Genomic DNA, 25,615 nt, shown 5'->3' on the forward strand with positions numbered 1-25,615 from the left:
GGTCATGATGGCTTTTTTCCCATTTCAGGTTATCCTACCTGTAAAGAAAAAATTAAGAGGAGACCTGGTGGCCGGTCTGAAGTGATCTATAATTACGTGCAGCGCCCCTTTATCCAGATGTCATGGGAAAAAGAAGAAGGAAAGAGTCGCCATGTGGATTTCCAGTGTGTTCGAAGCAAATCCCTCACTAACCTGGTAGCTGCTGGAGAAGATGTCTTGGAGGACCAAGAGATATTAATGCACCACCCACCTCAAGTGGATGAACTTGACCGGCTAAATGCCCCACTTTCTCAGATGGCTTCTAACGACTTTCAGGATTAGGGGCAGCTGTGGGCCCCTCTGCCGGCCTTTTCTCTGACTGGGATGCCCATAGCCAATCCTCCCCATGGTTTGTCTCACACTAAGTAGGAGACATGCTTCTCCCACCTCCTTTTCTTTTCTAACATAATTAATGTGTGTCCTTTTCAGTAAGTCTGTGCCTCCGGCAGGAGATTAAAAAGGACTCACTGGTAATTAAGCTACCAGCTTTGCAGCAGCCCTGGTAACTTGAAAATTTTGGGTCTGGTGCTGTTCACCGAGTCTTTGCATAACTGCAAAAGCAGGAAAGGAGGTCAAGACTCCTGTTGCCTCATATTCAGCAAAGCAGTTCTCATCCTTTACACTCTGTTCTTGGCTTTTGTTTGTTTTATTTGGTTTTATACTAGGCAAATTACTTAGCAGCAAAGGGACCAAACTTAGAAGGAGACAATCTCTATCTTCTACAAGCAGGCACTAATTGGATGCCCATTAGAGGTTAGTGGAGAGACCATCCTGGTGGCCTCTGTGCCCAGGTTGCATCTGGGAAGAAATAGGCTCTCATTCAAAATGTCCAAAGGAAATTCTTAGGAGCTTCAGTTCAGTTTTTTTTTTTTATTATTGCAATGAACAATCCAAAACTTCACAGATTCTTTGACAGGAAGGATAATGTATGACAATGTTTATGAAACCTTTTTAGCTTCAAGGTTTTTGACCCTAAACAAATTGATTATTCGTTTGGAGTGAAATTCACACTTTGATTATCCTGGCTTGGAATCTGGTGTGAAGCCATAGGTCTTCACCCTAGGCCAGCGTGCTGTAGGTGTGGCTAGGAGACCTTAGATATGGCTTAAAAGCCTTTCAAGATGAAGGCAATGATTTCTCAGAAGTGCTCAGTTTCTCAGTAGAAAGACTAGTAAGAGCTCGGTGGGTAGGACTGGGGGTGAATCTGGGTGGGAAAACGTCACCTGCCTAGACTTTGTCTCAGTGCAGGGATTTTCGTTGTATATTCTTTTCATACTATGGAATGTTTTTAGGTATCAGGATATTTTAATTTTTGAAATAGCCTATCAGCTGCTCACACTGGGTAAAAAAACCATACTAATGTCATCTCCAAAGGAAGAATGAGTTGAAGGGAAATTAGGCCTAGTCATTTTGATTGATCTGTCAGCTCTGGGTTAACAGTACATGGTGTGTGACGACCCAGATCACTCCTCTGGGTACTGTAACCACCTCCCCTGATGTCTCCATGGCTGTTAACAGTAGAGCTAAATTTAGATTCTAGAGTCAGATGTGTCTTGAGATCTTTCCCATTTTATGGTAGAGGTTGGCCTTCCAATCACCTACCCTGAGCACATACAAAGAGACACATAGTTTCCTTCAAGTTCTCTAAGAACAGGACTGGTTTTCTTAAATTCCATTTCCACAAGATACTATAGGGCAAGCTACTTGATGCCATTTTATGACCTCCCTAGTCAGAATTCTCCAAAGGTGAAGTCAGATTGGGTGTTGACAGCTACTCTTTCCAGGCTTGAAGAACAAGAGTGTGTGACCAGGGCCAGTGTCACAGGGGACATCAATGCTGTGTTCCTTATTCAGAAAAATCAGTAGTAAGGGGTTAAACCGAGCCATCCCCCAGCTACAGAGTTATTCTGATTATCATTGGCATCCATTTGTAAGGCTGATGGCCAGGGTTAATGTTTAGGGTTAACGTTATTTTGTAGCCAGGGGTAGTTTTATTCCTGTGAAAAGAATTGGCTGTTTGAGGTCAGGTTTGGCTTTGACCTTACTGGTACTACATTCATACCCACGACCAGCCAGGATAATTGTTTAATGGTGCTTCCTTTACGCTTTGTGGTTGACTTCCATGCTATCACAAAGGAAATTTAACTTTTGTGTAGACTATAATAAGTATGTATAATTTCTGTTTTATAGCTTAATATAACATTTAAGGGTAGACATGTCTCAGCTAACACTCTAAAACTTATTAGTCATTGCTTAGGTAAAAAGCTAGGTATGAAAGTGTGGCACGTACTTAACACTTTGTTCTACGTAAATGATTAATTTCCTCCGGCTTTCAAAAACCAGGTCTCTTTTTCCCCCAAAATTGGGTTAACGTGCTTTCAGCCCCAACCCTTAGGGTTCGAGTGAGCTGGAGATCTGTGGAGGTAAATGTGCCAGTGTTGCCAGGTGGTGGTGACGGAGGGAAAAACTGGGCCCACAGGTTCCCTCTGGCGGAGAGGACATTTCTTCTGTACCCCACGCCCTTCCAGCCTGGAGTGCAGCATCACTGTAATTTGGTGGCTCCTTTCAGCCACAGCAGCTCTGTTCCCAGGGCCAGGACATCCCGTGGTGACAGGACCTCGCAGTTCTCGCAGGAACAAGAGCTGGGTTGCAGTCATTCCCTTCAGAGTCAGTTACTGGCCAGCTGGGCAACAGGTATTTCTAATTAAAAAGGTGAAACTCAGGTTTGGTGGTTTTTTCCTAAGTGCCTAAATAAGTAAGCCAGGCTGTTTATACAGAAACATTTTCATAAGAAAATGTTTTTACCCAGACTGTCTTATTCAGAGGTATCTATCTCAGCAGGCCAAGATAAACCTGAATTTGAGGTTTAGGATCTGAGTTTGTGTCTGCATCAAATCATGTATTGTTGATTAGGAAACATTTGCCATTAAGGAATTGGGAGCAGGCAAGGAGACAGTGTTAAAATGTGTCTGATGAGATTACTTAATGGTTTCTCCAAAGTGGAGAAAAGGTATTAAAAGAATGACAGTAAAAAAAAGGTAAGGAAGCTAGAAAGTAGCTGGATTTATTGCATGATATGCAGTAGCCAGTATTAATAACTAAATTCCGTGTGATACCTAAGGTATACAGGTCTATGAAAATACTGTGGCATAAGCCCAGAAAGGATGGATAGTGTTCCAGCAGGTCCTTCTGTTAAGTAAAAACAATCAGAGCAGAGGCTTTAATGTCAAAGAGTGATGGGAGCCTTTATCGAGTAATAGTCAATAGAAAGTTAAGAATCAGTGATTTATTCAATGCCACTTCTTGCCATCATTTTGAAATGGTTAAACTGGGCATAGTTCAGAAAGCAAACCTGATACCTTTATGGGAGATGGAGCCACATCCGTGCTCTGGGTGGGATCACCTCTGCAAGAGAACATTACATTTTCTCTTAAAGGCAAAATGCTTGTAGGTTTTGCCTCTTTACTTTGTATTTAAAGTTGCACTTGTTCACCTACCAGTGTTTACGAAATCCTATATTTGGGATGCTTTTTCTATAATAAAATGTTATCATTTGTGTCCATGTTGTTGTTTTTTAGCAGAAAATAATATTGGAACTCAAGATGTTAAAGGGGACGGAGAGTAGCAGCACGTGGACTGCCCAGGAGAGGCTGTTTCCTACAGCAGCCGGCGGGGGCGCGGCTGGCCTGGAGCCTGTATGTGCTTTTCCCACCCTGCTATTTCTTATAATTCACAGGTTCCAGAGCCATAATGGTCTGCTCTCTTTTGAGTTTCTGGTTAACTTGCATTCAAGACCCCTTGAACCCTCAAATCCAGCCAAGTAGTACCCCACAAAACCAAATGTAAATTTGAAAGGTAAGATGACTCAAAACTTCTGTGTTCTACTTTTGGTTTCAAGCAAGTGAAGAAGCATGGCAGGCATGAAAGGCAGCTTAAGAAGGTAGGGCAGGGTCCAGGCAGGTCCCTGGGAAACACTGCTTTGGGGCATCTTGCTCATCCTCTGCTGATTCGGCCCTCTTCTAGTCAGGTGCCTCCTGAGCTCCCCTCAGCACACTTGGCCTGAGCAGCTTACTGGTGACACTGACAACTTGAAGGGGTGCTGAAGCCAGCCAGGGCCTCCCTGGCAGGCCTGCCTTTGTCAGCACAGAGGTTAAGAACATGCTCTGAAGGCATGGCCCATTGAGTATGTTCAGTGCCAAGTGCTGCTTGGTCACAGGGACATGCTGACTAGGACACAGTTCCTCCCTTCAGAGGGCTCTTATAATTGCACAAAGACAGATCCATAAATAGTCCAGGTCACTCAGGAAGCGCATAAGGATGGAGTAGCCAGTTTTTACTATGAAAATTAGAGGAGAGTTCACAGGAGGGTTCTATACATGACACATGAACCAAACTGTGAAAGACAAATACTAGTCGTTTTGGATTCATGAATCCAAAAGGAAGTATTCCAGGCCAACGCAACTGTATAAGCAAAGATGCGAAGGTGCACTAGTTGCTTATTGTCATCAGGGAAGAGGATGATGGGGGCAGGGGGAGGCTAGTAATCCAGAGACAGGCCAGAGTAAGGAAGGGCCCTTGTACCTCAGACAAAGGTGTTTGGTCTCATTATATAAGCTCTCAGGAGCCTGAAGGATTTTATGCAGGAGAATAACATGATCAGACTTGAAATTTAAGTTTCTTTGGCAGCAGAGAGGACGACAGACTTGAAAGGGGAAGGACCAGGGACAAAGGTCAGCTAAGAGACCACAACAATGGACTCAGCAAGGAATGATGAAGACACTGGTAGGATGGACAATCATGCCCCAGAATTATATACGTTTACTGATGGGAATCATGTAAGAAATTTCTGGCTTGGACAGCAGGTAGAATGAGCTAGAAAAAAGGCTGTGGAGGCAAGAGGAGCTCCATAAGGACAGTTGGCACCTGTAAGAGGCCTTCCAGGTGGCAATTTCTAATAGGCACTTGGCTACACGGGATCTAGAGTTCTGGGGAGGGATCCAGGCAGGATGGTCATTTTGCAGATCTCACCACAAAAACGGCAGCTGAAGCCACAGTATGGGGGAGATCACACGAGTGAAAAGAAGGCAAAGGCATTGCTCTGAGGAGCACCAGCATTTGGGCAGTGGCAGAGGAACTACCAAGAAGGAAGTCAGAGAGATGGGAGCAGAGTTTTTTGTTTTAACTCAACAGTGTGAGTGCAGCAGGGTGGTCAGGTAGATGAGGGCTGAAGAGAAGCCAGTGGATGTGGCAGTTAGGACGCCAGTGAACAGAGAAGTGATTATTAAAATTAGTACTAGCACGTTTTGCACATGGGATAATTAATACTAATGTGTTTCACACAAGGGGAAGAAACCAGACTGAAGTGAGAGGGAAATGAAGTAACGAAAGTGACTGGAGAGTGTTTTTCAGGAAGCAATACTTACTCATAGCTCCACGCCTCTGTCACAGCACGGGACCATACCTACCAGCCTCCCAAATCCTACACTGCTCACCTTCCCCTCTGCCAAATCACTGCTACTTACTAACACCTCTGGGAAGCTTCCTCAACCTTCCCAACAACTCAGGGTTGGCTTAATAGTACTGTTACAGCAACACTAACATACTAATAACTTTATAGTTGATGCTGCAATTCTGTTAAGCCAACTTTGTGGCTGGGAATTCTCTCCTCAAACTGATCTGTGGTTCAGAACCACAGTGGGCTTCCCTATTGCATCCCCAGTGTACCTGGGATGTATTTTATGTATTTGCTCTGTATTTTATGAATGCTTAAGTATTATGTGGGCAAGATGTTTTTCTCTGAAAATATGCCTAAAGAGCAGCGTGGAGGCTTGTTTTTAAGTCAGTGTTGGTTTTGACAGATCATTCCAGGGAAATGGTTGCTAACTAGGAAAGGAAAATACCATTCACTGAATCCTTTTGCATTCAATTCAAAACACCGTTTGGGTTACACACAGAGGCCCAGGAGAGAGTAACAGGAGAAGGTGATCCAGGAAATATGCTTTCCAAGGAAATGATTCAGAGAAACAGTAGTAGCAATCAGTGGCAGAGGATTCCTACACTATACAGATGAGCGTTAAAATTAGCAATCTGCTATTTCACAGCCTGACCATTAATCCCAAAGGACTCCCCTCACTTTTGAAATTCTTAAATAGGTACTGAAGAAAATTCTGATGTACTCCTGAATCAAGGAGTCTGAATGACATCAGCATTCAGTTTCATTTTAGTATGCAGTACAGTTCAAGTTCTATTATTTTCTAACTTCTCCTAAGAGACAGGACACAGAATTAGCTGTGAATAGGACCAACACTGAGCCAATGGTTCCCAACATGTTTCTTGAAACTCATGAGCCTTGGAACGACAATACATTGTTAGGCTGCATTTAACTAACCTCTGCCTGCAGTTCCCACCCTGGTTGGTCTTTGCCCCTTCCTCTTTGCCTGAGGGTCCTTTTCCTGACCCAGAGAAGGAGGTAAGAAGTGGGACCCATAAGACTCCTTAAATCTACATCCAGAGACAGAGCCCTGCTCTGGTGGACACAGGGAGCTGAGAAGTCCATCCTGGGAGCTTGTGAGATTCCTGGTCAACCCCAGGCTGAAAAAAAAATGGGGCTGAGCTACAAACAGTTGTATAAAGGGTCCACCAGTTTACAGAACTTTCGTCGGCAGGTCTCCCCTTGGCCTAACTGCACTTACTGCAAGAGTGCCCACTGCCCAGTAACACTGAGCCAGGTGAAAAGAGCATAGACGTGAGGCCAACAGAAGACAGTCTCTTTACATGAACTCCAGTTCAGAAGACTTGTTCTCAGGGAACAAAAAAGCAGGTCCCATCTTCCCTGAGGTGGTAAAGCATTTTGCCTAAAGGTGGTCTTCAGCGTTTAACGGTTTGCAGACAAAAGGGTCAGAGGAAGCCATCAGCACTCTGGCTCTTTGAATTACGAGCCACAGACTTACACTATTGTTTCCACAGTTTATTCAGACATTTAAAAGTTAAAATGTGGGCATTCCCCCCCAAAAACAAATTATCCCCTGCCACTCCCCAACACACAGACTACCTACCACCCTCCCATTACCTCTCATTGTCCATGCTTACCACATACTCTTGCAAAACACATAGGGGTCAAGACCCCAACTATTTGGTAATCCAAAGAAGCTACAAAGTTACACAAAAGAATCTCACTTCCTTTTCACTAGCAAACCATGAATGAAAGAATAAGGGGAAACACATTACCTTCATCCAGAGTTAATATTTCCCTAATATTCTTTTTTCTTCCTCTAAGACATTAAAACCCAAAGCAGTTTCACTTACTACTGTAACTCTGATAGTCCATTTTTCTTTTTCTTTTCTGAATGGCTAAGCTAGGACGTACTTTCCTTTCATAGCTGATGTTAACAACCTCAAGACTGGCAGAAAGCAGTCTCCCAGCTGTGGCTTGGCTATGACACTCTGCAACAGGCAAAGTTACCACATAGGTGCAAATGATGCTTTAAGAGTTATCAAAATTTTTAAAAGTAATAATGCATTAATATGGAGCCTCCACATTCTTCTGATGCAGCAAAAGTCCTCTAAAGGCGGTGGCAGCTGTGAAAGAAAAGGCACTTTGTGCTAAAATTCAGAGGGTCTCTCTAGAGAACACCACAGCAGAGAGGCCGGGTCAGCCCAGGCCTGCACGTGACCCTTTAGGGTGAAGAGGACCATCCCCCAGGAAGGCATCTGCAAAGGAAAAATTTGTAATCATGATTCCAAGGCAAAATGGTTACTTAAAGTTGGGAGAGGAGAAATACTAAGAGGATACAAATACAGTTGCACCAAAGATTGAGGCGTGAACTTCGCACGGATTTGCAGGCTGGCTCTGCGCTTTGTATTGGGCTCGTTCCTTCACCACTTGCAGGGAGGTCTGGACACGGAGCAGGAGCAGCACCTTAGCCAAGAGGGTTCGAGGCCTCCTGCTTCTGCCTGGGCTCTCCTTGCTGTGTTCCCAGGAATAAACCGAGGTCCTTTTGGCAGCACTTGTGGGTATTGCTAGTCCACGGCAACATCCAAAGGGATTTTCTAATACAGCCGTGAAGAGAAAGGGTTTTCCACGTGATCCAGGACTCCTTGGCAATCAATGCCCAGTGGCTTTTTGGGCCTTCTAAGAGCAACAAAGGATCAAGCTGGTATCTTCCCATCAACACTCAGAAAAGCAGCGTGAGTATTTCAGATGGGTAGAAGGAAATCAAAATGGACTGAGGGTCTTTATCCTAGTACCATAAATAAAGTGCACCATGAATGGAGGCTATAAAAAGCTACTTGCCCGAGGCTGAGGTTTGGGGAGAAACTACCACCGTCACCCACTCAGAATGGTGGATCATTTCCTTCAGCCAGAATGCTGGCTACTGAAGCTTTCTTTATTGCTTTGTTTCCTTAGTACTATGGAACTTTTAGCTGTAAAGAAAAAAAATACTTGGTGGGCTTGGTAGCAAGCATATGTCACAAAATCACAGGAATTGGCTGATACTCAGTAAGTATATGTTACAATCTCAATGTTGGATGATGGCTGTTTTTCCCCCTTCATTCTGATGAACTTAGGAAAACTCAAGTTTTTTTAAAACATCAAATTGGCTCATGATGCTTCTAAAGAAGCAGGACAGCCGTTAATGGCTGATGTAGTAAAAATGGTTGTCTTTGTTCTACAGGTCATCAGATGCATCATGGAAGAGACTATCACATTTCAGGAGTTTACCATGACACGTTGGTAGGTTCCATAAACTTCTTCGAAGCTCTTTCAAAACAGTTATGTGAGAAGAAAACCATGATGTTGTACAAAGAACTGCTCGATTTAGGATCCCATTTCAAGGAAACTACTTTGCTGCTTTCATGTAGGAAGGTATTGCCCCCCGCGCAGTCAGACCCTCAAAGCGCTTGTATGTGTAATTGATGAAGACCCAGTCTTTGTTCTTGTAGTCAGTGTCAGGGTGATTACTTGTTGCCACTGGGAAAGAAACAGATGTGAGAGTTGATTCACTGCCTTACCTTGATGGACTACTCAGTACTGACACTCAGTACATTACATTCTGAAGAACATATCACAGCTTCTATCTGGGAAAAGTTATTTTTCACTCTGCGAAATTTCTACATTTGCCTGCCTATGTTCTCTGAACCTCATGTTTTTCACAATATTTTAAAAGTTTTATTTTCTCATTTCTGTCATTTCAGATTACCTAACCTTTAATTTAATAAATAACAAGAGAACAAATCTTTGTGGTTCACCCATCCAGCTAAGCAGGCTAAATATGGGTGTTTGTATTCACTACTTTCCATTCAACAAGGTCTCACTGCTGCCCTGCATTAACACTGGAAAAATACTTACAAAGAGCCTGCAGTTCCTCTCCATGTTCTCTACCCTGATTTGTAAACATCACCCCAAAATTTGGGGGAAATAATGCACTTATAAGGCAGCCTGAGGCAGTGGTAGAATTACCTGTTGGCTTAAGAATATCAGATTCTGGAAACTCATCGAAGTTTGAGGTATCATCAATGCTTTTGATTTCAATAGATATTGCAGCAGGCCTCTCTCTGCCAAGGACAGACATGCCAAAAATTACTACGGTTAGTAAACATATGGATCACAAGTAATCAAGTCTTTCTCCAAAAAAGACCCCTGGTCTGACAAGGGAAGACTGTCCACTGGCAGGCAGCATTAATTTCCTTTGAAAAGCTTATGACCACTGACCAACCACACCAGCTGACTACAACCAAACAAAACTATGATGAAAAAAATGTAACAATATTCATAGCTAGGAAGAAAGACAAGAAAAATAAGGAGAAATTAAAATCCAAAGTTAGCACACTCTCCCTGACAGCCTGCCCTGTCTGCTGAAAAGGGAAACTGAACCTCTAAATGCCCCCTCGTGCAGGGCTCTGCCCCTCTTCTACCAGAAGTGCCAACGAAGTAGAGTGGCTAAAAGGCAAAGGTAGAAATCACAAGCATGCGAATTAGAACACTACTATGAAATGGATGACAACTTCATCTTCTGCTCAACCAATGAATGCTGAGGAGGGAGGTCTGTGCAGCGCTGGCAGCTCTCTGCGAGCCCTGTCCGCAACAGTTTCACGTTTCCCCTCCACTCCCCCTCTGCGCCCTTCCCCACTCTATCCTTCTTCCACTCCTCTCTTCCTTCTCTGTCTCCCAGTGATAGCCTCCACCCTAGGGGCAGGGACAGTCCTGCTGGTGGCTCCTAACACTAGAGAAGTTGGTGTGTTCTTGGTAAAAGCAAGTGCAACACAATGCTTAGGTGGTCCTTTCACCGTGGAATCCAAAGTTCACTTCACTTTGGAAATGACTGCTGGCTTCAACGTGTCCCATGGCACATGGGTGACAGGAAACCCCAACTCCCAATCCTCGCCATGAATGAAAATCAGGAAAAGACCCTGAATTTCTAAGAAGCTCTCTTCCCATACTTGGCTTGCCAGTAGTGGTGCTTCTAAATTAGTATTAAGCAAACTACAGACTTTCTGAAATTATCCTGAAACTTTGTATACGGATATACCTGATATGTTCCCAGTCAACACCTTCAAAAAAAGAGTTACTTTTGATTTCCTCAACTCCAGGGGCTCCAATTCTATGTTCCCATTCACAGCAGAATCTGGAAAAGACAGAGGCCTTTCAGCATACCTCAAGTAGTCTCTTCAGAAAAAGAAAAGGAGAAATGGGAAGAAGGGGGGACCAACCCAGGAAATGATGAAAATTTTTAAAAATAGATTCACTCATGTCGAAAAGCCTGGCTGGGGGACAGGGGAAATGTTCTCTGATACCTCAAAATTAGATCCTTGGCTTTCTCAGAAATAGGAACTTCTGGAGGAAAAGTCAAAGTTTCTTTCCAGTTCATCACCTTCTTATATGTCTCTTGAGGGGTCTCAGAACAGAAAGGTGGGTAGCCTGTAATAAAAAGGGAACTTCGGAGCTCTCACATCCCAGAACTTTGAATCTGAGATTATTCCCCTTAATCTGATTCTAATATATCTTTAATGATCCTATATGTCCTTCCCTACATGACATGGACAGGATTTCCACTCACCCCAGGAAACATCTAGACCAATTGTTCATTTTCCCCCAAACTCTTAAACCCAAAGTGAAGTTGTGCTTCTGGTACCACTAGGGAGCCAGCTACTAGCTGGAGCTGGAAAAAGGAAGGAGGACAGAAGCAGAGTTGCAGAGGCGGGGCTCACTGTGCCCAAAGAGGAAAACGAAAGGATGAAACAACATCATTAAGAAATGACTCCATTCTAGGAATATCCTTATTTGGGAAAAGTGACCACCATGCCTCTCTTTGAGAACTACAGGTGAGAAGGATAGTCACCGTAATACTCCACCTGCCCTCTACACAGACCACATCCGCCTCCACACGCATGCATCCAGTGTTCCCAAAGACAACACAGCCAGACGATGCCACACCAGTCATTCACACAGATTCACTCAGGGCCACCACGGACAGATGGGCTCTCCTAGTGCTCAGGCATATGGCCAGCCCCACAGATGTGTCCCCTAAATACACAGACATACCAATCAACAGGGAGAGAGGTACGAGGGGTCCATGCTCTGAAGGCTTTGAGAGAGAAGGGGGGACAGCAACTAAGAAGTAGAGTGCTCGAGACACAGCCCAGTGAAGGCTCTCTGTATACAATGGGTGTTTAATAAATGCCAGTGAATGAAAGAGTTGCTAGATGGAGAGGATGGAAAAGTCGAAGAAAACCATGATAAATGATCAACAAAGCCACGAGAGGGTGCCAGGGAGCCATAATATAGTGGGATACATTTGATGGCCCAGCGTTTTCTACCTAGGAAACTTCACTTTAAAAGACGAGGGGGGAAAAGTGCTCTTAGATGACCCCCACCTGAAACAGTCTATTATCAACATAGGACTCTTTCCTGACTGCACAGAAAAAGTCCTCTGAAAGCACGCAACTTACCAATAAGCATTTCATACATGATCACCCCCAGCGACCACCAATCACAGAGCTTGTTGTACCCGGTCTGCATGAACACCTCAGGAGCAATGTAGTCAGGAGTGCCTACTGTGGAGAAGGCCTGAAACATGTACACACATCAGGAAGCCCAGCAGGAAGATGGGTGCCCAGAGTTCTGTTCTAGAGACCAAAGGCTACAAGTATCACCTAGAGCTACCCACAAACTAAATAAGCAGGATGGCCCAGCAGCTTAATGGCAAGTCTGGCCATTAAGAGAACTTCCAAAATGAAAATAAAGCTTTGTCAGTGAGGTGAGAGACCATTCACTAGGTCAAAGGTATCTGTCGTAGCAACTAGTACCATAACTGAGCACCCAGTAAGTGCCAGGCCCTGTACTCCTTTTATGCTTATGAGCCTATGACAAAACTCAGCAAAGAGGACCTTATTCGCCCAACTTTGCAGATAAAACTCTGACGCCCAAAACGGCTTTGCCCAAGGCCTCAGAACTAGTTAACTGGCAGAGCCTGGTTTGGAAATTAAATATCTTGCTCAAAACCATCCCTCTTTCTACCTCTTTAATTTGGAAAATCATAAAGGGAAACTTTATTAAAAGCTAAAGTTATAACCTATTGGTCAAAGGTTTATAAATATCTGCTTATCAAACTGAAACATTTATGTAACTAGTTCTTAGAAGAGTATTTTCTAAATTCAAGTAATCTACTCTCATATACCAGGACTACAATACTAGGGGAATTACAGTCAAAAAGCCTTCCTGTGCTCAGCATTTGAGGGCTTACCACATGGAAGGCTCTAATCTAAGTGCTTTCCATATTATACAACTTCTAAAGTTAAAAGCTACAGCTGTGTGGACTTTTAAAAATACTTATTATGAAATACTGCAAATATACAGAAAAAAAAGCAGACAATACAACATCCATGTATACATTACCCATGTTAAAGAGAGGTTAATAATCTGTGATATTTGTCTCAGATCATTCCTTTTGAAAAGAAACAAAACTACAGAAATGATTAAAGCCAGAATCCTCCTCTCCCCACTGAAGTCATAACTATCCTGAAATCATAACTACCCCTGTGCTATGCTTGTATGGATATTTGTATAAATGACATATAATTTCTTGTATATTTCAACTTTTAATAAAGGGTTTCATACCGTACTGCATTATTCTTAGCTAAAACTTGTTTTTACTCCATATTATGATTTTGAGATTTATTCATGTAGCTCTAGTTCACCAATTTCACTGCTGTACACTATTCCATTATACAAATGTCACAATGTTTTTTATACATTCTTCTCTAAATAAACACTTACATTGCTTCCAATGTTTCACTATAACAAGTAACACCTGAATAAACATTCTTGTAACACGTCCTGGGCACTGGGTAGTATTGCTGGGTCTTGCATCATGAGCATCTTCAACTTAATCAGACATCATCCAGTTGTCCTCCAAGGTGGTTACATCTATTTAACATGCCCAGTGGGATGAGCTCCTAGTGCTCCACTTTCACCAACACTTGTCTTTGTCAGACTCTTAAATTTTTACCAATCTGATGAACATGAAATAGGATCTTGCTGTTTTAATTTGCATTTCCCTTATTTCTAGTAAGGTTGAGTGCATATTCATATGTTAATTAGCCATTCAGTTCTTTTTTCTGTGAATTACTACTGTTCGGATCCTTTGACCATTAGTTGTTTTTTTCAGTTGCATCATCTTTTTTCTTACTGATTCCTTGGAATTCTTTCTTTTTTAGCTTTTCTTTTTGGCCTCACGGCTTGTGGGATCTTAGTTCCCCGACCAGGGATCGAACCCTGGCCCTGGTAGTGAAAATGTGGAGTCCTAACCACTGGACCACCAGGGAATTCCCTCGTAGTAATTCTTTATGAATCCAAGGCATTAATCCTGATTCATCAGAACATTAATCCTTTATAGTTTTATATATTGCAAATATCTTCTCCCAGACTGAGGCTTATCATTTTTATTATGATTTTTAAAATTTGTAACATACCAAAAAATTACCAAATTATGAAGCATAATAAAATGAATACCCATGAGTCCAAATGAAGAACCAAAATATGTATCACTGATATTATTCAAGCTACCAGTGTACCCACCAGCCCATCCTCCTGCCTCTCCTCCTAACCCCCATGCTCAATTTTATGTTTATCATTCCTCTGCCTTTATCTTTTTTATTTTTATTTTTTGGCCACACCACGCGGCATGCAGGATCTTAGTTCCCCGACCAGGGAATTGAACCCATGCCCCCTGCAGTGGAAGTATGAAATCCTAACCACTGGACAGACAGGGAATTCCACTCCTCTGCTTTTAAAAAGTAATTTTGGGGCTTCCCTGGTGCCGCAGTGGTTGAGAGTCCACCTGCCGACACAGAGGACATGGGTTCGTGCCCCGATCCGGGAAGATCCCACATGCCGCAGAGCAGCTGGACCTGTGAGCCATGGCCGCTGAGCCTGCGCGTCCGGAGCCTGTGCTCCGCAACGGGAGAGGCCACAACAGTGAGAGGCCCACCTACCACACACAAAAAAAAAAAACGTAGCAGGCAGGGTGAACAATTATATACGTTAGGCTTAACCTAGAGCAATAAATTTATATTAAGCATTAACTAATATTAACCTTCAACTTGGTACTAGCTGAATGGGATCACTTACGACAGGTCAAAAGCACAGGGCTAACTGACCTTTTTTTGCGTGTGTGTGTGTGGTTCGCGGGCCTCTCACTGTTGTGGCCTCTCCCATTGCGGAGCACAGGCTCCAGACGCGCAGGCTCCGTGGCATGTGGGATCTTCCCGGACTAAGGCACGAACCCGTGTCCCCTGCATCAGCAGGCAGACTCTCAACCACTGCGCCACCAGGGAAGCCCTAACTGACCTTTTGAAGACTGAAAGTTAGCTTTATTTTCTTCAAGTTATCAGAGGAGGTCATATGAGGATGACCACTTCTACTATAGATAGAGTAAAAAGGCAAGAACCTTAACCACAGCATGAGAACCTAAGTTTATTCAGATTAAAAAACATTAACTATTAAAGAACACTTAACTCCAAATATGGAACTTGGGACATTTCCTTCCTTATAGACCTATAAGGGGTTCCTAGTAAGTCTGACATGACCCTTTGGCATATGTCAAAGGGCATAAAGCTTCTCAGAGTACAAGAATAATTTAAGGTATTTAAGCTTAATTACCCCCAAAATTACAGTCGCCAAAGGTTAAATCTTAGTTTGCTTTAAAAAAAAATTTTTTTAATCACAGAAGATTCCTTACCTTTTGTTACCCTCCAAAACATAATTATCAGTCTCCCAATAATGCAGGAGCTACTGTTTAAGAAACAGTCTCTTAGAGGGTCTCAACTTTCACTGCACAGTAGAATCACCCAGAGCCCTTTTAAAAATCAGATAAGATACCGAGACTATATACCCCAAACCAACTGCACCAGAATCTCTTGGGGTGGGACCCAGCATCAGTAAGTTCTGAAGTTCCCTAGGTGATTCTGGTATGTAGCCAAGGCTAAGATCTACTGCTCTATGAGAGACATAATAGAAGCGCCTGACCAAATCTGCTCCTGACATTCCCTAATCCTTAACAAACTATGAAAAGAAGGCTATGATGTGACTAGCTATACCAAACTTAAGTATCCCCAAGTTAATGTTAGAAAAGATATCACAGATTAATTTCATTTTCTACATTTCCAAAACCCAGGTTTAACATAAAAATCATAATATTCAAAGCATGGTCTTGAGACCCACTGATGGGCCTTAAATGAATCCAAAAAATGCAAGCCTTTCTTTTGATTCTTTCTTAATCCTAAGGCTTCCACTTTCACATATGACTAACAGGTACTTAGTAGCAACCTACTAAATGAGTTATTAAAGATACTATAGAGAACTCTAATTCACTATTTTACTAAGAAGTCTGGCCAAAACACTGTATCTGGCAAACTGCCAAGTTACAACTGTATACACCAACAAGCAGAAGTGCCACTATTTCTAGCGAATACACATGCATGATCATCATTCCAAGTTAGTCATAGTTTTCCATCCCTGCTATTCTTGCTTTCTAATGACCAACTGCTATAGTTTAGCTTTACTATTTTCAATTTGCTATTGGGTTTCTAGGAAAGCCTAAGTATGTAGTGATACACATTTCTATTATATCTGGTCAATAATTCTCCAATAACTAGACACTGGGATATGTGCATTGCATTTTATGAACCAATGAGTCAGAATAAAAGTTTGCCTAGACAGCAGTATTTCACTGGTGAATCTGTACTATTTAAATAAATTCCAACATGCTATTGATACCAAGGTAAATGCAATAATGTTACTTATTTTTAAGCTTGTGGGGCATAATTTTATGTGTATATACTCAAATACTAGTAAAGTAAGCATTTCCCTTAAATTTCTCTCCAGTTTTTATCACCAAGTTCCTTTTTCCACCATAAAGTAGGAAAGGGTGGGGCAGGTGAACTGATTTGACTCAGTGAATCAAACTTTTTAAAGTTTGAGAACCACAGCCTTAAAGCTCTGGGTATTTGTACTTAGTTTCATTTTGCGAGAACTCCATCTTAAATATAACCCCTTTACCACCATAAACATAGGGAAAAGGTAAAATAGGAAGGAAAGGGGTTGTCACCAATGTAAAAGGTCAGAATGAGGTCATCCACTGAAAATGTCACAACCAGAACAACCTCATATTATCTGCCCTCCTTCAAAAGATTACTTTTGGCGCTACCAACATAATGACAGTGCTCTATTAAGGTAATTTAAAACAAGGAATAGGTAAGCTGCAAACATTTATCAAATGCAAATTTATGTGCATACTTTTAAACTGATTCATACTTGGTTTGTAGCATTTAAGAAGCCACAAATATTACTTACTAGCTGACGTCTGTTTCTTTTCCAGGTTTCTGCTTTCCTTTTGGAATTCATGTTCTGAAAAGCTAAAAGCAGAGAAAACAAGTTCTAATCAAAGTTCAGGAATAAAGTTTACTACTTTTTTAGGCTCTGGTTCAAGCCACATGAGACCCTCAAGTCTTGCTTTTCTGCCCATACATCAATAACTCTGGATGACACATTTCCCAGCAAATTCATAAGCCCAAATCAGAGGCTCTAAAGCATTAACTCAAAGAATCACACAATAAGAGTTGTAAGCCACACTTCTATGTGGATCAGGTGGCCAGAGGACACGGACAGACCTTAAACAAAATTACAGGGAATTTAATCAGAATCACAGGGAATTCAGTCTCATCAGAAGCAAAGGTCCCAAAGTGGACCTAAAACATTCACAACTTCTCAAAATTACTATCAAATTTCCAACAGTAGTAACTTACATAATCAGAGACTTCTGAATATATAATACACTATGGACATAAGCTTCTCAAGGATGAACTGTAATTTTACTACAGAGTTTCAATGGTTTGATAGAGTGAAAGTAACTCATAAACTTCTTTCTGCCATGACAGAAAGAAGCACCAAGGATAAATATAATCTGGAGTTGTTCCCAGGACTCTTTCCTCTACTACTTTTGCTTGCCTGCTCCTTATTCATCCCTTGTAACCTTCTCAAGAGCTCCAAAGAATGCTCTTTTGGACATCTGCCTTTAACACATTTGGTAGCCTTCATCTTGCCTCACCATATAGTACAAATCACAGGCAAACCTGGGAAGGTATTTTTACTCTCTAAAGACTCAAACTGTGAGAATCTCCTAATCCATCCCACATATTTTGGTTACCAGGGGAACAGCTCCCAGTTAAGGGATAAAAAGGCTAACATCACTGTTAACACTTACTGAAATCACTGGGGAGGCTGTGGTTCAGATTCCTATAAAATTCTGTCCTATGTGCTTTTTTCAGTCCTGTGCAAAGGCCAAAGTCAGAAAGTTTCACGTGGCCCTATGGGGAGGAAACAAGGTAATGAATGGATGAACATTCATGGATGTGGAACAGAACATTATCTTCTCCAGCTCTGTGCAGTATCCATTGCAGCTCCACAGCCAAAGGATGCTGCTTTTTCTTTTACTACAGGAAGAAATATATAATAGCAAACAAATTCTTTAAAGATCACCCCAAATCCTATTATACAAATAAAAGTATTTTCATTTTTGCACATTACCTTTGTTTTTGTCCAAATATAAACTTTAAAACTAGTTGAAGCCTCCATCGCATCTTTTTTTTCACTTTTTTAAAATATTGAAATATAGTTGGCATACAATATTATATTAGTGTCAGGTGTATCCACAGCATCTAATTTTACTTCTTAAACTAACTCAATCAAATATTCTTCAGTTTCTTCAAAATCATCTTTAATGTCTACATAATATTCAAATGACTTAGTACATCACTGTCTACCTATCCCCCGATACTGGATGTTTAATCCACTCTCAAAGCACCCCTGTGCCAGAGAGGGCCTGTGTTCCCAACACTAATCACGCATGGTACAGAAGATGGTCTTAATAAATGGCTGTTAAATGATGAGTAAATAAACAAATCTTTGTTCATATAGCTTTTTCCCCACATGAATTATTTCATCAGAATAAATGCCAAGGAGTAAACTATTCCAAAGACAAAGGGAATAAACTTTATTGCACAGTTATTGACAAATATTGCCACACTGTATTCTAATCATAAGTCTCTGACTTTATCATTCTCTTCAAAGAAAACTCACACCTCCTGTGAGCCAGGCACCATGCCTTTAAGTGTGCTGTCTCATTCTTAAGCCACACTTCAGACTCAAGAGTCATTAAATCACTTTGGGGTGAAATGGCAGAACCAAAGCCAGAAATCAATGCTCTCTCTCTCCAGACCAGGATTACTTAACCTCTCCAACCCCCTGATCTCATCTGGAAAATGGGAATAATGATATCTTCCTGGCAAGAATGATGGGAATTAATGCATGTAAGGCTCCTAACCTGGTACCTGGCACATGCCTAGCCCTAAGGAAGAGGAAGGTGTTCTTGGGGTGGTGAGATTTTCCTTGCAGGACATTTGGTCCACGCCAAAAGGTCCTTGATACTTGGCTCTGTCCAAAACCATTTGGCATGGACACTTTGGATTGGACCAAATTGCAAGGAACTTTTTGCATGGACCAAACGTCTTATGAACATTTTAGACAGGACCAAGTGTCCACTAACCAAAATTTTAAGTAGATAAAAAAAAAAACAGGGGAGGGACTCCTGATGCTCAGGGATCTATACTGCTTGCTCAAGGTCACACAATTAAAAGTGATGTGGCCAAGGTCTGAGCTCCAATGACTCATCTGTGGTCTTTCCATGATACCACCTTCCTTCAGTCTGTAGGGTCAAGTTTTTGGAGGGTTTTTTTTATCCCATTAGGGGTGTGTGTGTGTCTGTGTGTCTGTGTGTGTGTGTGTCTGTGTGTGTGTGTGTGTGTGTCTGTGTGTCTGTGTGTGTGTGTGTGTGTGTGTGTGTGTCTATCTGTCTGTCTTTGGTAAACTACCAAAGACAAAAGACAGCTTTGGGCCTGCTAACCTAGTATCTTCCTTTAAGACTTGCAAATAACCTGTTCTGCAAGCCAAGGAAGTGTTTTATAGTTCTCATAATTACATGATTTACCTGGACACCTCCAAGAAAAAGTGTCTTAAAAAGAAGTGCCGGGGCTTCCCTGGTGGCGCAGAGGTTATGAATCTGCCTGCCAATGCCAGGGACATGGGTTCGAGCCCTGGTCCGGGAAGATCCCACATGCTGCGGAGCAACTAAGCCCGTGCGCCACAGCTACTGAGCCTGTGCTCTAGAGTCCGCAAGCTACAACTACTGAGCCCATGCACCACATCTACTGAAGCCCGTGCTCCACAATAAGAGAAGCCACCACAATGAGAAACCCACACACCGCAACAAAGAGTAGCCCCTGCTCGCCACAACTAGAGAAAGCCTGCGCACAGCAACGAAGACCCAACGCAGTCAAAAATAAATAAATAAATTTATTTTAAAAAAAAAGCAGTGCCTGGAGCAAGTGCTATTCAAACCTAAATTTTCAGGGAACTCTGTAGCTCTTCTGAGTATACAGGAGGAACTCAAAATGTCTACATTTTCCCTTCTATAATCTATATGGCTAAACACACATATGAGCTCTCCTCTACAAGTCTGGGCTAGCATATGGTAGAGAGCATGTCTGCACCAAACAGGGTTCCCAAATCCACCTCAGCTAGACTGAGTCCCCAAGCTCTTGGCCTTCAGTATGTTTGCTGACCCTGAACACAGACTACGGCCTACAACTAAGCGAGAACTAAGGCACCTGGGGTACAGGACCAAGGCATCTGAACCCAAGACCACACAAAGTAGGGCTACTGCTTTATTAAAAATATATCTGGGACTTCCCTGATGGCACAGTGGTTAAGAATCCGCCTACCAATGCAGGGGAAACGGGTTTGATCCGTTCGGTCCGGGAAGATCCCACATGCGGTGAAGCAACTAAGTCCGAGAGCCACAACTACTGAGCCCACATGCTGCAACTACTGAAGCCCGCGCGCCTAGAGCCCATGCTCCGCAACAAGAGAAGCCACCGCAATGAGAAGCCCACGCACCGCAACGAAGAGTAGCCCCCACTCACTGCAACTAGAGAAAGCTCACGTGCAGCAATGAAGACTCCAGGGAGCCAAAAATAAATTAATTAAAAAAAAATAAAACCCTTCTATCAGGCACAGTTTAAAATATATATATATATATATGTATCTGAACTTAAGGACAGAAAAATAATTTCATATACATTAACATTTTAAAAGCAGAATACCAAGCTATTTACTTTTACGATGCTAACTAACTGTACATAAACTGACACAAACAGAAACGGTACTGAAGCTATTTTACTAGAACAGTGGTGATCTTCGAACGATAACATTATAGGTATTTTTCTTCTTTATAGCTCTCTGTATTGTTCAAACTTTCCACTACGTATATACATTATTCTTAAAATAAAGAAAAAAACTATTAACTAGAAGAAATTATCTGACAAACCTCCTACCCTCTTTAAACAGAAAGATTAAGGTTTTCAAAGAAAGTAGACCAAAACTTCAGATTTTTCAAAGATTGTTATCAAAAGACAGTAAGAGAGGGCTTCCCTGGTGGCACAGTGGTTGAGAGTCCGCCTGGCGATGCAGGGGACACGGGTTCGTGTCCCGGTCCGGGTAGACCCCACATGCCGCAGAGCAGCTGGGCCCATGAGCCATGGCCGCTGAGCCTGCGCGTCCGGAGCCTGTGCTCCGCAACGGGCGAGGCCACAACAGTGAGAGGCCCGCGTAACGCAAAAAAAAAAGAAAAAAAAGACAGTAAGAAAGAAAAATACCCTAGGAGTTAAATTTACTTTCCTACTTTAAAGAAAAATTCAGTCTAGACAACAATTCTATGTACCAGAACACAACAACCTAGAATTTTAGAGCTGGAAGAGACTTTGGAGCTTCTCTGGATCAATATATTCACTTTATAGATAAGTGAGATCCAGACAGTGGAAGAACTTGCCAAGGAGCATCCAACAATTTAGCAGCACAGGGATTCTCTTCTGATTTGCTGTGAGTTTAGAATCAGGCAACTAACCTCATTTGCATGTCTAAAGATGACTAAAAAGACGCCATCACAGAGACTGAGTAGGACTCTGCCTTAAGCAGAGGGCACAGGATTTGGAACCTGAACTTTGTAGCAGATTATTGTTGCTGTCGCCTCACTTCCTGGTTCTTGGCTGGGATCCTCAACAGATGAGGTTGCCCAACAAAAGGGTTCTCAATAGGTGATGCATTAGTATAGTTAATTATATGCTAAGAGAAGATGACTATCTTTGGCTTTATTACAAAATAACTTAAATCAATTTTATTCTTCATCATTTTCCAAAATGTTCTTTATCTTTACGAGGAACTGTTCAGTCAAATTATGGAATTCATAAGCCTTTCAGAGAAAGTAAGTAAAAGCAAACTTACCTGTAAGAAAAAGAAAAAAATGTACCGGGTAGCTCACAGCTCCCCTACTGTGATTACCGCAAGCCACGCAGGTGTTAAAGCAGAGGCTGCTCAGACAGGTAAAGACACGCTGATCAGGCTGCTACTCCCCACAGTACCTTGCTGTCCAGGAGAAGGTTGTCTGGTTTGATGTCTCTGTGGATGAATCCGAGTTGGTGGATGGAGTCTATGGCTAATACTGTCTCTGCTGCATAAAACTGAGTCTCCTCTTCTGTCAGTGTGTCTTTCTTCATCAGCAGGGTCATCATGTCCCCTGGAAACAAGATACAAAGTACACACACACACACAAAACAACACACGAATAAATGCCAGTTTTCAATGTGTCTCCCCTATCTGCCAATGTAAGGCGGTGCTAAACAGGCCTCTGCTCTGTCCCAGAGATTACCCACTACGGGCAGAAATGCCCAATATGAGCAGAAATGGTAAGCAGTTTCTAACACTTACAAGGTAAAATTCACAGCCAGGGATTGCACAACACTTTCACCTAAGCTAACTGATGCTGACCCCTGAGCTGTGATTTCCCTTTTACTTTGGAGAAAGAAAGGAAACTCCTCTCACACTAAAATAAATAAATAAGTAGACAGATAAATAAATTTGCGTAAGATAATTTTTTGGACTGGGGAAAAAGCTACTTTACTTTATACTTTGCACAAATATCTGCAAACTTCTCTCTACCTAGAACCAAATGGCATTTCCACATAGGCTGCACTGCCAATATCAGAGAGAGGCTGAAATGCCAAACAACAAAAACGTAAAAATTCTGGGAGGCTGAGAACAAGCTCTCCAATGTTTATTCACAAAACACTAGAACATAAATAAAAAGGTGGGATTTAGGTAGCAAAGTGTTACTCAACAAAAGCTAAATATGAACTGAAAATGCTACAGACTAGGATGTGTAATAGCTGCCTCCCAAAAGTACATGGTGAACACGTCCCTAGATCAGTTGGGTTTTTTCTCCAGTGTTTTATTGTAGGTACTTAAATATATACCAAAATGCTTTATGCAACTTTTACAACACAACATCAGTATTTTAGCAGTTAAAAGGTAACCTTAGTTTTCTGCAAAGTCAAAATTTAATTACTTCTGCTTAATACCATCAACATAAAATGGTGAAAAAAAGATTCTGATCCTAACTCCACAGTCAGACAAAAGGAAAGCAAAGGAAATATGAATAAGCAGTTTAAAGCTAAAAGAAACAGGAAATATTCAGTTTAGATCGCATAGGAAGACATTTATATTAGAAAACAGGGAAAAGAGATAGAAACCTCTGATTTTAATAGAGCGCCGTGCTGCTTTTTAAATTTAATTTATAACTTTGAGGGAAGTTTTGTATTCTTGGAGAAAAGTGGATATTTTACCCTTGGGCAAAAATTAAGCCATTTATTAAAATGCTCCTTTTTGCCCCAAAACTTGAAAAACATGATTGCCTTATTACTCCTGGCAGCCAGGCATTCAATCTGGAGGCACATCAGAGACTCAGGCTAGCTCTAAGTTATCTGTGAGGCCTTAGCGCTGTGGCCCCACCTGTGTGGGCCTTGCCCAGATGATCAGAGTGCTCAGGCCAGGCAGTCTATGGCTCTGCAGGCCAGCTCCACCAGGTGCAAAGGGCAGGGTCCAGGAGGCAAGAGAGTCTATGGAAGATGGTGCAGGTAAGGTTTGAGGAGACACATGTCAAGGGGCTGGCTGGTTGCTGAACTGGTTTTTACTCCCGTTTAACGACTGGCATCTAAATGTTAAAAAGTTTCTCCTCATTCTATCAGATAGATTCTTTTCTAGCCTTCATCAGTTGTTAATAAAAAGTTATTGATGACCCTAAATCTAAACTAAAGGTTGTCACAAGATCAAATATTACACCACAATTATATTAGTTTTGCTATAGAAGCAAAAAAGAAAAAGTTTTCTTTCTTTCCTACCAGTGTGCTCACAGTTTGTCTGCTCACTGGGAAACAGACTGTGTTCCCCAGAACAGATGCATGCTCTGTTCTGGGTGTACTTTGGAGCTGTCTCAGAAGATGCACATGCCGAGTTACATAAAACTTGAAATCTCAGAAATGAGAAACTGATTGTGGCTACTAATATAGGTAATGAGAAATTCACTTCTTATAAGTTATAGAAAAAAAGTTGAAGCAAAGAATGTAATAGCTTCAATTCTGTCACTAGGGTAACTAATTATACATGATTCCACTGACAGGAGGGCAGGCAAAGCCCCTAGTTTATTCCTATATATTTAGAAAGAAAAAGAAAAGAAAGAAATATCCATCTGAAATTATGAGAATGAAGGAGAAGGTTACTTTTATGGCCCTAAAGCTGTAGAAAGGCACCCCAGCACAGACAGGTTACTGACCTCCTTACAGACCTAAAAAGATACAGAAAGCAACTTTGTGAGCACGATTAAAAGTAGAAAGGAGGGTTAATTGATGTGATAGAGAAACCACAAAACAAAAAGGAAAAATGACCTTTCATCGTCAAGTAATTACCTCCAGGCAGGAACTCCATGATTAGGTAGAGGTTTAGCTTATCCTGAAAACTATAGAACATTTTCACAACCCACAAACTGTCTGCCTCCACTAGAATGTCACGCTCCGCACGAATGTGGCCAACCTGGAGGTACACGCATTTGATTAATGACAAGCCTTGCTCTGCTTTATTAGACTGTATATTTGTTTAAACAATTTAAATACTGTTTTGAGTATTAAACTGTGAAGATACAAAAGATCTAATTTATGCTTAGGCAAACCTACTAACTCAAAATTGACAACATTTGACTTGAAGGTATTCAGTGATGAAAACTTGAGTGATGAAAGGCTTAAAAAATGGCAAAATCAATGGCTTGAATGCAAAGGGAAACTTTAACAGTGCTATAAATGGAACCTTTGATTAGTTAAAATTACCATCCTTTTGCATATCTTTTTGTCCTAATAATCCTTTTTGATAGAAACAAGCCCCCAAGATGAGACTCTCTAAACACATCCTCCCTCAGGCCTTCAATGACATCTGCAAAGACAATGCCCTGGTTGACAATCCCAGAATACTCTGATGCCACAGCATTCAGTTCACTGCTGTGCGCACAGGATGTGCTCGATCAGTTCTTACCGAACTTAAATATAAGAACACCTAAGAAAAGTTGTAGATTCAAATTTATGACCTTGCCGTTTTCTAGTTTTACTGAAATATCTAGCTAGGAAGACCAAGTTGCCAAACGTTTGGGAGAATTAATTTATTATTATCAAGTTTACCTTATCTACTTTAAGCATATAATAGTAATCAAAACACTGCTGCATATTATCAAGTCCCACCCCCTCTCCTCTTATATAAGTGTCACAAGATGCAAAACTGGGTTGAATCAGGTCTAAATTTATTAAGACCCAGTCCAATCCTTGAATAGAGGTTTTGACCTTAACATATGTTCCAGGGCTGGACCTCCTAGAATATGTTCAGAGGTAAAGATATACCAAGTTCACAAGCCGGCACTTCTATTGGCAAAATCAGCCCATGGTTTTTGTTTTGAGACAATGTGCTGTATGCTTGTTTGTTTTACTGGGATGTCTTTACCAAAGACACAGATCCCAGCCCTCTCTCCTGTCTTACACCTAACCTGCCTCATTCTTCCATGCTAACTCCCACAGGCCTAAAAGTATTTGA

The 25,615-nt window shown here is 41.8% G+C and overlaps 2 protein-coding genes across 12 annotated transcripts in view; one reads left to right on the top strand and one right to left on the bottom strand.

Annotated features, from left to right (window-relative positions):
• Positions 1-3,597, top strand: part of KCTD20 (potassium channel tetramerization domain containing 20) — a 29,365-nt gene extending 25,768 nt beyond the window's left edge. For all 8 annotated transcript variants that reach the window (XM_033424138.2, XM_033424133.2, XM_033424136.2 and 5 more), the window contains one exon: positions 29-3,597. In XM_033424138.2, coding sequence (XP_033280029.1) covers positions 29-321 — 293 coding nt within the window. In that variant the 3' untranslated portion in view covers positions 322-3,597. The remainder of the gene's footprint in view (positions 1-28) is intronic.
• Positions 3,598-7,000: 3,403 nt separating this feature from the next.
• The window catches only part of STK38 (serine/threonine kinase 38), a 41,316-nt gene continuing 22,701 nt past the window's right edge, over positions 7,001-25,615 (bottom strand). For 2 of the 4 annotated variants that reach the window (XM_012532300.3, XM_004267667.4), the window contains exons 6-14: positions 24,451-24,574; positions 22,072-22,226; positions 17,802-17,904; positions 16,892-16,953; positions 11,989-12,106; positions 10,834-10,957; positions 10,569-10,664; positions 9,500-9,594; positions 7,001-9,010 (exon numbers count right to left, since the gene is read on the bottom strand). In XM_012532300.3, coding sequence (XP_012387754.1) covers positions 8,880-9,010; positions 9,500-9,594; positions 10,569-10,664; positions 10,834-10,957; positions 11,989-12,106; positions 16,892-16,953; positions 17,802-17,904; positions 22,072-22,226; positions 24,451-24,574 — 1,008 coding nt within the window. In that variant the 3' untranslated portion in view covers positions 7,001-8,879. The remainder of the gene's footprint in view (positions 9,011-9,499; positions 9,595-10,568; positions 10,665-10,833; positions 10,958-11,988; positions 12,107-16,891; positions 16,954-17,801; positions 17,905-22,071; positions 22,227-24,450; positions 24,575-25,615) is intronic. The other 2 variants (XM_033424130.2, XM_033424131.2) reach the window with 2 other exon arrangements.

This window comes from Orcinus orca, chromosome 10 (genome assembly GCF_937001465.1).
Source record: "Orcinus orca chromosome 10, mOrcOrc1.1, whole genome shotgun sequence".
Classification (NCBI taxonomy): Eukaryota; Metazoa; Chordata; class Mammalia; order Artiodactyla; family Delphinidae; genus Orcinus; species Orcinus orca.